The 13,304-nt window shown below is 54.3% G+C and overlaps 1 protein-coding gene across 5 annotated transcripts in view; it reads left to right on the forward strand.

Moving 5' to 3' along the window:
• HIPK2 (homeodomain interacting protein kinase 2) overlaps positions 1-2,028 on the forward strand; it is a 165,421-nt gene extending 163,393 nt beyond the window's left edge. For all 5 annotated transcript variants that reach the window (XM_037049080.1, XM_037049082.1, XM_037049079.1 and 2 more), the window contains one exon: positions 333-2,028. In XM_037049080.1, the coding sequence (XP_036904975.1) occupies positions 333-794 (462 nt within the window). In that variant the 3' untranslated portion in view covers positions 795-2,028. The remainder of the gene's footprint in view (positions 1-332) is intronic.
• Positions 2,029-13,304: the final 11,276 nt, after the last annotated feature.

The raw sequence follows: 13,304 nt of genomic DNA on the forward strand, positions 1-13,304 counted from the left end.
TTCCCAGCTGCAACGAAGCCTTGGGAAGAGGCACTGTCTCCTGCCCACTGCGGCGGCTTTGTCTGTGTGTCATCCACTGGGGGCTGTCGGGCCCAGCCGTTCCTCCTCAGTCCAGGCTGATTTGACTGGGATCAGCACACCCCCAGCTGCGGGCCTCCTCCTGCTTCCTTCCCTCCACCCCCTGCTTTCTCTCCTCTCTCTCCCTGTCCTCCCCTCTCCTCCGTGTCCTCCCCAGCCTCATTGCCCACTCCAACTCCTGCCTCTCCCCCCTGAGGCCCCGCCCCCCGAGCCCCACCCCCAGTGCAGCCCTCTCTGGTACTTCTCTTGTCCAGGCTCAACAGCACATCAGCACGGACCGCGCCGGGAGCCACCGACGGCAGCAGGCCTACATCACTCCCACGATGGCCCAGGCCCCGTACTCCTTCCCGCACAACAGCCCCAGCCACGGCACTGTGCACCCCCACCTGGCCGCCGCGGCTCACCTTCCCACCCAGCCCCACCTCTACACCTACACGGCGCCCGCGGCCCTGGGCTCCACCGGCACCGTGGCCCACCTGGTGGCCTCCCAAGGCTCAGCGCGTCACACGGTGCAGCACACTGCCTATCCGGCCAGCATCGTCCACCAGGTGCCCGTGAGCATGGGCCCCCGGGTCCTGCCCTCTCCCACCATCCACCCGAGTCAGTACCCGGCCCAGTTCGCCCACCAGACCTACATCAGCGCCTCTCCGGCCTCCACCGTCTACACTGGATACCCACTGAGCCCCGCCAAGGTCAACCAGTACCCTTACATATAAACACTGGAAGGGGAGGGGGGGCACGGCCGAGGGGAGGAGGGGAAGGAGGAGGGGCCTCGGGGGAGCTGGGATTTTTATACTGAAGATGCCGCACAGAAACAATGCAAATGGGGCAAGGGAGGGGGCTGGGGGGCAGGGCCCGGACACCGGTGAAACTTGAACTAGGAAGTGGGAGGACTCAGAGCAGAGAAGAGAACATTTTTAAAAATGAAGGGATTCAGGAGGGGGGGCAATCTATGCTTTTTATTTTAAAAAAAGAAAAAGGAAAAAAAATGTCAGTAACAGAAATAGAGCTCACAAACCCGTTCTGCACCGAACTGGAAAGGAGGAGGAGAAGAGAGCGATGGAAGATTCCGGAAGTCCAGGGGCCCCAGTCTCTGGAGAACTTCCTCTATGAACTTTTCAAAGATTATTTTCATATGGCAGCAAGTGACATTTGAGAGTTTGCTGTCGGGGGATGCCTGATACAGAAATCCAATAGATTTTTAATTATGGAACATAAGAATTAGGGATTTTTCCAGAACTCTAAAGGGTCAACAGCCCTCGAAGTTCAGGCCATGGCCTGAGGAGGCTGATATCTGGGGGTCGGTCTGGGGTCACTCTGGGGTTGGCGAAGCCTAATTCTGGCTTGCACATCAGCACTGATGGGTTGGGGGCCAGGCGGAAGGGAGCCTCTCCCGGAGGGGCACATTTTTCTCTTTCTGAGCGCTCTGGATAAATCCCTAAGCAATGTTACTCCTCAGTTGTCATCAATGATGTGTGTTGCAGACTTCGGTTCTCTTTCTTTTGTGAAGATTTGTTTTCTCTTTGAATCTGCCCCTAGTCACGTAGCCTAGGGCACTCAGTCCTCGCCGACCCCCAGAGGAATGTAGCGCTCCGCCCCGCCCCCCATTTTCCGCTTTGTGTTCAGCTCCAATGATACCAATAGACTGTTCCTCAGTGTGATTGCACAAAAAGAAATAACGATACAACACAGGCATGCGAGCAATGTGGTGGTCCAGGCGTGTGAGCGTGCAGGTGCACGAGCGTGCGGGTGCGCCCTGCCCGCGGGCCCGGGCTTGCTGCCCACACGGCTCCCGCTGCCTCGACTTGACATCGTTCCCTCCTAGTGCCTTACCGACGACAGAGCGTGCGAGGGTCGCGTCCACGGAACTCCAAGAAGGGGGCGGAGGCAAGTCAGCGTCTCAGTTCTTCTTTCGTGCTGTTGAGACGTTTTACTCTGGTCTTACCTTTTTTTAAAAAAATTGTTTTAATTTAATTTCATTTTTATACTTGCTGTCTTTCTAGGCTGTTCGATGGCAGAGGGGTGTCAGGGAGCCAGCACAGGTGTTGAGAGAGGCGTGGGATGGATGGTGGGGGTGAACCCCGTGGTGGGGATGGGTTTAGTTGACTTTCATTTGGAGACAGAGCAAGAGAGACTCCCAACCCGGACCCTCACCTCATGCTGCCCCCAGTTCTGCCTGCGTGGCTGGCTGTGGCCTCTGCGGGACCCGAGGTCCCCCTGTGTTTCCGGAACGCTGGCCTCGCCGGGCGCCTGCCTCCTTCCTGGTGGGGAAGGGCCGGCAGAGGCCAGGCCTGGTCCCAGCCGGGCACCCTGCGCACGCTCAGCACTGCCCCTCCTTGGTTCCCTGTCTGCGCGCTCTCGCGTCCTTCCAGGTCCTCCCGTCCACAGACAACCGTCCACCTGTGTCCGCCGAAGCCTTTTCCTCGCGTTACCCGGGCCTCCCCATGACACACTTCGTTTAGAGTTTTGAGGGTCCGGTGGGCAGAAGGCGGGAAGAACATTCACGAGGGTGGCCGAGGGTCCTCACACTGCCCCTTGGAAAACACTCCCACCACCAGTTAGGTTTCCAAAGAAATGTGCCCTTCGCCCTCTTTGCACCTGTGAAATGTTCTGGAAGTTTTCTCAGGCTTTGAACCTGCTGCTCGTGGGGGTGAGGGTCTCTCCATTCACAGCAGCGCACACACATGAAGGCTGGGAGATGTGGCTTTAAAGGGGGTCCACCTTGTTTGGTTCTCCGTGCTGAGTCCTTAGGTAACCCCAAAGCCAGATTTCCGAGGTGCAGGTCAGCAGTGCATCCTAGTCTTCCCCTCCCCCTGCCCCACCCTACAGCCCCCCTTAACGATCTACTGTGAAAGGTGAGGAAGCCAAACCGTTACCTTAGCTCTTAGCTGTGAACTGTGAAGTAACTCTGGACGTCTCTCCTCCCCAACCATACATGCTACTTACAAAGGACTAGGTCCCCGAACTGGAACCAGTTTAGCCCAGGCCTTCGGGTGGAAGGAAGGACGCCACGACCCTCTCGAGCCAGGACAGCCCCCCAGGCGGCCAGCGGGAGGAGATGGTCCATCCGCAGCCTCTGTCCAGGAGCGGGGGAGTGCCCTCCTTCTGAGAGGAGAGGAAGTCGGCCAGTCCAGAGAGGGTCGGCGGGGGCAGGGTCTGGAGGCCGCAGGAGCCAGTACCCTCCCAGGGGTGCTTCAGCCTGGAAGACCAGACCTCTGCAGCCGGGGGGCAGCAGGGTCCCCACCAGGTCCCAAGCCCAGTGACACAGCCTCCCTTTGCCTTACTGGTGGCATCCCGGGGCCCCCCACACAGTTGACTCCCGGCCCTTTCTCCATCTGGCCTTTCACGGGAAAGACAACAGCCTTCCAAGTTCAAGCGAATATTTTTGTCTACTAAGTCGGAAGTCTCTGATTGTTTCACCTGACATTTCCTTTGCTTTTCTTCCAGACCAGGAATGAAAGTTCCATGCTGCTCATAAAGATAATGTTATTGTACTAATTATTTTGATTATTAGCATTGAAATTATTCATCATGATTATCATCGTGTTGATATTTTAGTTGGGGGGTTGAAATGAACATTTATTCCACATGTCTTTGTGTTTTCTCTTTAATATTTAAACTTATTTTATTATATCTGTGAGTGTGGGAGTAGACAGGAGGGACAAACGATGTCCAGTTTTGCCAGACAAAAAGGAAAAGAAAGAACCGGGAATCAGGAAACCCGTTTCCGTCGCCTCTGTCCCACAGCGAGCTGTCGGGAAAGGTCGGCCGTGGAATTCAAGTTGGGAGAATCAGGTTCCTTTGCTCTGCACAGGCCAGAGGGGGCCCTTGGCAGCAAGGCCACCGCTATGTCCGGGTTTCCAGTGGCCTGGGAGAGGCGCGAGCAGGCGTCTCCCGGGCTGCAGCCAGAGCCAGGCCCTCCTCCTCAGTCCCTGTCCTTCTGAAATCTGCCTGGAACTAGGCCTGCCTCTCGCCTGCTCTTTACCTGCCCAGCTGCTGACCCCGCCCTCTCGGTTCCCATCAGGGCCCCAGGAGTGTGGCCACTGCCCTTCAGTGCAGAGACCCTTGTCCCTTCCCAGATGCTGTGGTAGGACTGCTGGGCAGGCAGGACCTTCCAGCCTCACTCCACCCCCTCCCACTCACTAACCACTTCTTCGGTCTCCCCCTTCCCCTCTAGGTCATCTTCATAGCTCGCAATTCTCGGGACAAACTAGTGAGCCCCAAAAAGGCGGAGGGAGGGAGGGAGGAGGAGGCCGGCGGACCCTGACCTGGCCCAGCAGCTGCCTAGACCCGGTGGGCGCCTGATGGAGAAAGGGCTGAAATGGCCAGCTTCATGGAAGGGGAGGCAGCTGGGAGAGGCTGGGCGGGGCCAGTCCCGCAGCAAAACATCAGTGTGCACCCCCTGGCCACCAACCCCCCACCCCCCCGCCTTTCTCGTTCGTCCCCTGGAGGGAGCTGTGGGGTCAGCCTCCCGTGGAAAGGCCAGCCTCAGCATGAGCTGTTAGCACTGCCCCACCTCCCATCCTGCCCCCCCACCCCCACCCCCCGACTCTGAGTCACCCTGGCAAATAGGGCGAACACGGGGCTGCCCGTCCCGATAGCCCAGCTCCCAAGTGGAGGGATGCCCTCCTGGGCCTCTTTAGACCTCGGTGACCTGGAGTGCCTTTCTCTGCGCTGCAATTGGCTTCCTCCCTGTGTGCTGAAGGAACGACGTTAGAGTGAGGGGCAAGTCCAGAGGACAGGCATGGGGAGCCCGGGGCGGCTGGGGCCCGAGGAGCCACGCGCTTCTGCTCCAACCCTCCCCGCTGGCCCGTCTGCGCGTGTGCGCCCGCGTCTCTGCTTGGAGCCTCTCTCGTGAGGATTTGGCTGTTTCCAAGGGAAGGGGTGAGCAGGCCGATGGGTGGGAGAGTCTGAGGCTTGATGCCAATTACTTTTGTGGAAGAGCACGTGGTTGATCGAATTCAGAGGGAAAAGAAGGGTTGGGGCGAAGCGGCAGTGGTCTCCCGGGCTGGGCCTGCGCCCTGGCGGGGAGGGCCCTGCGGGCTGTGGGAGCCAGCGGGCATGTCCTCTTCACCCCGGGAGATGCCCTGCCCGGACCCCAGGCTGCCGGGTGTGAGGAGGGAAGGCAGGCTCAGCCCCGAGGCTCCCAGGCCTTTCCCTCGACCAGACCTTTAGAATTGCAAACGCTCATTTTTGAACAAGCTTGTGGTGGAGGAATTGGGGTGTGTGAGCGTGAGTGAGTGAGTGGAGCAGACTTTTCTTGGAAGCTGGAGGAAGGAGACGAGGAGGCTTAAGGAGCTGTCACGGGTGGGCTGTGGCGGATGAAATGCGTCGTGTCCTCGCTGGCCCCAGCTCTCACCCGGGTTCCCTGTCTGGTGCTGGGGGGCAGGGAGGTCTGTGGGGCTCTTGCTGCCTGCCCGGTGGCTGCTGGGACAGAAAACAGAAGAAAACAGCCAGGTGCCCTGAGCAGCAGAGAAAATTCAACAGAGAGGCAAGGTTTCCTTCCGCAGGTTTAGCCTGGGACTTCACAGTGCAACCAGGAAAGAGATTTTGCCAGGAAGACATGCCAGCCCTGGGGCCTTAGCGTGCTTCTCGCCCACTCTGCGTCCCTTCTTCCTGGTGCATCGCACAGATTGCAGACGGGGAACCCTCCAGATGGAGCAGGCCAGAGATGTCCTTACCAAATGGGAGAGCAAGGTGAACCTGCTCCTTTCTTTAGCCAAAGAACCCGTCTCAAAGCCACCTCCGAATACCGACAAAAGGGCATTGCTGTCTTTCCGGGCAATAATGACATCGTTAGTGATGCCACCACATTTGCCTTTCTCTCTCCTCTTACCCTTTTATGTTTTAATTACATTTATTTCGAAACTGGACTCATCTTTTAAGGGACGTAGAGATGAGGAACCCTAATGCTGCTGCTATTTGGGGACCGGAGACACCGCACAAAGACGGGAGCTGGACCAGTGCCACCGTCACGGGTCTGGCCCAGCAGCCTGCCAGAGGTTCGGCTGCGCCGGGGGTTCCGATGCGCACCGCAGCATCGGGGCTCGGGGATCCATACTTTTCCACCTTGATGCCTTTGGACTCTGACTTCTAACCTCCATAGACCAGTCCGTCAAATCTCAGTCGAGCTACCAGACAATTGAAGATGGCAAAGTGACATTTAAACACAACAGAAACGTTTCCAGCGTAGCCCAGCCTCGCGGAGGCTTCCCGCAGCCTTCTGGCAGCTTCCAGACACTGCAGAGAGCCAGCCCCAGGGCATCTCTTCCCTGGAGGCCCAGTGAGAGCTGCCGCAGAGGGGTCTTCCAAGTCTGTCCAGCGCCGCTCCCCAAGCCTTTGACAGCCCCTAATCTCAGGCCCTGCATTAGAACATTATGATGACTGTCGCATGTCTTAAAACTTGCAATATCCCTCGAGTAAATAATAGGCCACATTTGTCGAGTGCTTTCCATGCGCCAGGTCCCGGGCCACGCCATGAACTCATGGGGCCCTCGTAGCCACCCCAGGGACACCACCCCCCAACCCCGTTTGCTGACGACAAAGGTGACATTCTAAGGAAGGGGAAGCACCATGTGCTAAAGGAAAGAAAAATGTACTGGTCTGAAATCTCCACATTTCTAGTGAGATGTTCTGTTAAGGAGGACTTGACTGAGGTAGGGCTTCGTTTTGCTTTTTTCATTAACAGCGATGAACGGCCTCCCGTTCCTGACGGCCTGTTTCGTGATGCTCCCATGGACTGAGTGCCAGACACTCGGGGGCAGGACACTGCTCAGAGGGGAGCTTGTCTGACCTCGCCTTCGTAGTCGCCTCTGACGTCAGCAATATTAGTCCCTTCACAGATGAGGCCGCCGGCTGGGAGAGCTGGCAGCACAGCCAGGGTCACCAGTCTAGGAGGGACCTCGACCTCGAGCAGGGGTCTGCCCGCCTCCAGGACAGAGCTCACAGCCACTAACCTCAGTGTCTCGCGTGCGTAGGTGCAAAGAAGGGCCTTGGAGGAATGTCCCCCACACCTGTGCATGGAGAGGGAGTCCCAGATTGCGTGCAAGCAGAGGGTCAAGAATTAGTTTGCCTTCTAGAGGAAATTGCAGAGGTGTCTCTCTTGATTCATAGTAGAATTCATTTCAGATTCGTTTCAGGTTCCTTTCTAGTGTACCAGCTATTTCAGTACTGCTGGTCCCAGAAGCTCTTATGGGAGTAAAGAGAAAAAAAAAGTGTTCTTCTTTAAAAAAAATAAGTTTTTCTCGCTTATAATTAATTCTACAAAGGCAATACTAAAGGTATATATATTTTTTCCAAATGCTGTTTTTGACTGCGCTGATGGCGACTCTGGTCTCTGTAATCGATCCACTCTCGCTTCGGTGGAACCAGACAGCCAGTCTGTCAATACCGTGTGTCGGTCTGACGTCCACAACATTGTCTCTTTGTGCAAAAAAACCCCAAAAAAACAAAAAATAGAAGGAGAAAGACAAGCTGCTTTTTAGAAAGAAGAGCAAGATGCAGTTTTCTTTTGAGATAGCCTTCTCAAAGACATGGAAAGCAACAGTGTGGAAACTGAGGGGAACCGGCCAGCTCTTTCTGGGCGTGAGGAAGGAGAGGCAGGCTCTCACCGAAGTCTGAGATGGGTAGAAACTCAAAGTGTTTTGACCGTGGTTGAGAGATGACAAGCCCTAGGACTAGATTTTTTTTTTTTTTTTAAACTCATCACTTGTTAAATGAAACATCTCGGTGGTTTGGGGTGGGATTTTCTGGTTTCTTTTTTACTTTAAAAATGTCTTTCTTCACTGGCTCTGGGCTTGTTGGCCTAAATTCTTAGGTCATTTACACAAGTTTTAGGGTCATCTAGAACTTGACCTCCATGGGGAGCAAACCCAGCTCATCGGAACTTGAGATCCTGGATGGACGTGATAGGTGGGATTCTGGCAGTGTGCCTGCAGATTGTGTGAAGAAGGTTTTAGATGCATTATCTTACTCAAACTGTGATCCTGTGGCAATAATTACCTCAAATGTGGGCACTCGTCCTGGTTTTAGCCTTTTTTGACATCGTGTCGCCAGCCTTGACCTTGGGATTTCAAAGACCATGAACTCGGTGGGAGCCGAAAACGAGGAACGCACACCCTGGTCCTTGTTGCGGAAGTGAATTCTGAAAATAGCTCACCTTTACGAGAAAAAGTTAAGCCAAGGAAGAGATGGTTCTTTGTGCATTGTAATCACATGCGACCCTCAATGCACATGTTAAGTATCTGTGTGTTTAGCTCCTGTAAAGTGCTGTCAGCCTTCTGAGACGTCAAGAGAGTCCTGTTTTAAGTGTGTACACGAAATAATTGCCTGTGGATCCTTCAGCGTATGTCTGGCTACCTTTTATAGTTAAAGCATTTTAGAGTTTACATTGGAACTGGTACTTTCTAAAGAGAATTTCTGTTGCCAACTGACCCCTTCAAGCCCCAGCGATTGCCTCCTTGGTCGGGAGCCATGTCCCCCCCAAGGCAGGTCTGTTCCACGCTCCCTGTCGTGTTGTGTGGCCCAGCACGGCGTTCCCTCCGCGCTACCGCTTCCCACGAGACCTTGGGAGAATGCGAAAGGGTTTCCCGGGTAAGTCCACAGCCCGTGTCAAGCTCAGAGGCCTCACGCCAGGCTACGGCAGCCCTTGTCTTCAGGGCCTTCCCTGTGACGCCTTGGAAGGGGCAGGGAGAACAGACCCCTGGTTCGTTGACTTCGTCTTGATTTGAATGTTTAACTTATTAATGATCCACTGACTTCCAGTCGCTAGGCAGTAGGAGACACTGGGACTCAGGTGGCCCCGAAGGTGCAGCTGCTTGTCTCTGGGCCCCCTGGTGACGTTCTGGTGGGTGTTTTGCAGGGGCGACAGGGCTGTCCCAGTGCCCATCCTCGTTGGCTAGGTTTTCCGTATCTGCTGTCTTTGGATCCTTTCCTCCTTTCAAACGAGATGAATGCAAAAGAAGCATGTGTTTACCTTCCACCCTGTGCATCTTCCATCTTGCACGTGAAGCCTAGTCCAGCGGGAGGCGGGGCCTAGATTCCTCCCTGGAGGATGTGGGTGCCCCTGTGCTGGAGGAGAGCTGGGAGCTCAAGGCTGTGGGGGCCACTGAGACCCACAGAAAAGGCCAGAGAGGCCGCAGAACCAGGGCCCCGCGTCCCGCAGGAACCGACTGGGAAATGAGGGCTCCCCTAAGAATTTTGGTTTGTTTTGGGAGGGGGGGGTGTTTTGTTTTGCTTTGCTTTGCTTTGCTTTGTTTGTGAGGAGGACCTGCTGTGAACTAAAGGGCATTCCTGTAGCAGATGAGACCACTGCAAATACCTGGGACCAGGGAACTGTTTGTCTTGTGTGTGGTGGGTTTTTTCCCAAGAACGCTGTCGACAGTACGTCCATATTACAGTTTTGGGTTAGAAATGTTACCATAAAATATTTTTCACCTTGCCCCTCCTGATTACACTCCCGCTTTCCTCTGATTGGTCTTTTCCTGTGCTTTAATTAACCAAATGAATTCTATGGCATTGTCTTGGGGGCTTAACCATGTTTTTAAAAACTAGAGGTACAGAAATTGGCTTTGTACCCAGAAGTAACTATACTGGATCTGAAAAAGGGCTCTGTCTTTGCTCTCTAGTTTCCACCAGTCTCCCCACACTGCCTGCCCTGCCCTGTGTTGGGCCGTTGTCCCCAGCCGGCTGTCGCTCCGACCCCCCCTTCCCCACAGCCGGGCACCCAGGCCGCCCAGGTGCTCTCCAGAACCAGAAAGAAGGGCCCACTTCACCTTGTGAAGAAGGGTGGTCCTGCCTCCCTGTCAGATAGCCGTCTGCTTGGTTGAAGGGGCAGTGGACTTATTATTATTGTTATTATTATTATTATTATTTTAATAGTTTGGCTCAGGTTATAAGGGAGAGCTTGGGAAGTGAAAAGTGACTTGACCATGCCCACTCTTTGTAGCTTTCTGTGACTTCTGAGTGGACCCTAAAGCGTCCCCCACCCCACCCCCCCTTCCCAGCAGGCATTCCTGCCCCACCCCCACCCCCCCATGCCTCCACCTTGGTCCTCACTGGTGTGACCGCTCATTGCGACTTTCTTCATGGCTTTCCCAGGGCACAATCACGTCTGGCCCCCAAAGCAACTCCTCATCCCCTGTGTGTGCATCTTTCTAACCAAATGAAGTAGACCAGGACGTCGTACTGTGGGCCAGCAGAGTTTCTAGTTTAGTAGAGAATTGCTGTACAGATAGAGATGTTGATATATATGTTTGTGTATATATATATCAAGCCAAATTGCGGATAGGAGAAGTATAGCTTTACGGATGAGGAGGCAGGGGAGGTTTTAGAAGTCTGAGTCAGTGTAGGCGTACTAGCTGACACCCCCCGGGTCGGGGGGAGGGGGTGACGCTGGGCCCTATCACCCAGCTCACCACGGCGAAGGCTGGTGGCCCAGCAGGGCACCGCTGCTCTCTCTGGGTCCCCAGCACCAAGGGCATAGACAAGTGGGGAGGCAACAACTCCAAATGACTGGAATTTTCCACCCCGATTCTCTTTGACCGCGTGTATTGAGCTGCCACATCTGACACTGTAGTTTCCAAAAATGGTATCCATTAGGATGGAGAGAGAGCGGATCTGTAGAAGTGTTTACCTCCCAGCGGCCGCGAGCTTAGGACACCCTGGACGGAAGGACTCACCCCCCAGAACAAGAACCGGGAAGAGGCCTGGCGACGCTCCGTCACCAGCCCAAGGGACAGGGCTCCCTCCCCGAGGTCATCTCGTCTAGGTCTTACTCTGCCCGGCCATCTCAGCCCGGTGACCCAGTGAAAGCTCTGGTCTGCTGTGTTCCTTCACTGTACGGTTTCTGTAATAAAAAGTGTTAATCCACGTTACTCTTTGTGAAAATGGTTGCGTGCAACAGTATTTTCTCGTGTAACCCCTTTTTTCCTATGTGAATGGTCCCTCTTTTCTTTTTTTTATTTATAAATGTCTACTTTTTTAAAAAGACAAACCAATGTGTCGTAGACTTCCATGTAACCTACCCCTTAGTCTCATATTATAGGTATGTTATAAGAATGGATATTTTACTTGGCTCTAGAATGTTTTACGAGGAAAATAATTCTTAACCGATCCAGTCCTTGCTCCCAAACTGCTTGTGTTTCTCCATCATGGCGTCGTGTGCTTCTAAATTAATAATCATTTTCGTTGTAGAAAAATGGAGTGAATTTATATTAGTCTTGGAAACTAATAATAGCATTGTAAATTTATGAGATGATTTTAACAGAAAAATTATAGAAGAATATAGTTATTTTAATTGTAATATTACTAACTGTAGGGTGAGGGGGGGGGTCCCGTGTGGTGAACTATGTTATAGCTTGTTACTCACAGTTTCTTTTCGATCATTTTTTCGGTCTCTGAGGTGAAATGAGTTATTAATGAAAATTTGTAAACTCACATATGCATATTGTATATGTGTAGTGATGTGATCACACTCTGTCTTGGAATTACATTAAACTGTTTGGAGTCACTGCGCCCTCGGCCTGGCAGACTTATTCATTCTAGAACCGGACCAGCTCTAAGATGAAAGAGGTTACTGTTAGGAGTCACATCTTTTGGAAGTTATTTAGCCCTTCGGGAAGTATTTAATGCATCTGAACATGTTCAGCACTGCATTTAGGATCTGCCAAGGGGACAGCATGTGGCCGTAGAGGGGACGGGTTGGGCGGGTCATCTCACTGTGGACCCCTCTGCAGCAGGGCAGGTGCGTCCCCTACCACCCTGTCCCTCTTCTGACCTGTGGCAAGTGCGCTGCTTCCAGACTCCACAGGGAGGCTGTTGTCTGACCTACCAAGAGCTTTGCAATATTCCTCCCGGGTCTGTGTGCAGGGCCACAGCCTTTCCCGGCACCCAAGTCCCCCCCCCCTCACCAGACCAGTGCCCAGCGACCCGTCACTTACTGGTCAGCCTCGTCACCAGGGCCCTCTCCCCACTCTCCACTGGGCCATGAGCTCCACCCCTGCCCTTGCCCCGCCCCCCTGTGGCTCCCCATTCATCCCAGCATTTTTTTATGGGAAAATATACATAACATAGCATTTGTCGTTTCACCACTTTAAAGTGTGCCATTGGTCGCACCATTTACAATGGAGTGCGGCCGGCGCCAGCATCTCTTTCTAGAACTTTTCATCGTCTCGGCCACTCTGTACCCCTTAGACAAGAACTCCCCCTTCCAAGCCCGTGGCAAACAGCTCTCGGACTCTCGGGCTCTGAGTTTGCCTGTTCTGGCTACCTCATGTGAGAGGAACCACACACTGTTCGCCCTGTTTTGGCTTGTTTCACCTAAAAATGTTTCAACGTCCACCTATGGTACAGCAGGTATGAGGACGTCCTTCGTGGGACGGAAGGACATCCCGTTCGGTGTGCGCGTGGACAGCATGCCGTTCATCCAGGCACCCTCCACGGGGTGCTGGCTCTTGGGAATAGTAGCCGAGTCCTTGCTTTTTATGTTTTTGGATATAGACCGAGGGGTGGAACTGCCGCATCTGCATCCTATGGTAATTCTTTTTTTTATATATATTTTATTTATTTATCTTCAGAAGGGAAGAGAAGGGAAGGAGAAAGGAAGAGAAATATCAATGTATGGTTGCTTCTCATGCGTTCCGTGCTGGGAACTGGCCCTTGCTGGGAACTGGCCTGCAACCCAAGCATGTGCCCTGACTGGGAATCGAACCGTGATCCTCTGCTTCATAGGCCCGCGCTCAGTCCACTGAGCTACACCAGCCAGGGCTCCTATGGTAATTCTTAACTTTCTGAGGAGCGGCCCAAGTTCCTGCAGCGGCTGCACCGTTTGACATTCCCGCCGGCAACCGCTGGGGCTCCTCCTCCCCCACCCCTCGCCCTGGTTTCCATTGCCCTCGACCGGAGGCGGCGCGGCTGGGGCCCCCAGGCTGCAGGTCCTCCTTTCTCTGGGCCGCCTGCTTTTGCCTGCTTCCCAGCCGGCCTAAAGCCCATGCCCTCCTCACCTGTACCCTCAGCTCCCTGCTGTGCGCATTTGCTGTGGACGGGTCATCCACTCGCGTCTCTGCGCCCATGCCCAAGCTCCCAGAGCGTGGGGGCGGGCCTCCCCATCCGAGGACCTGGGCCCACCGCCTTGCCTCTGCGACTCGCTGCAAACTTCACCTCTCTCTGCAAGCCCCCACGCCCCTCCTCGAACGCACTGGAGCAATCCCAAAGAACCAGGGGCTGCA

This window comes from Sturnira hondurensis, unplaced genomic scaffold (assembly GCF_014824575.4).
Source record: "Sturnira hondurensis isolate 20B ecotype Veracruz unplaced genomic scaffold, ASM1482457v3 Scaffold0006437, whole genome shotgun sequence".
Lineage (NCBI taxonomy): Eukaryota > Metazoa > Chordata > Mammalia > Chiroptera > Phyllostomidae > Sturnira > Sturnira hondurensis.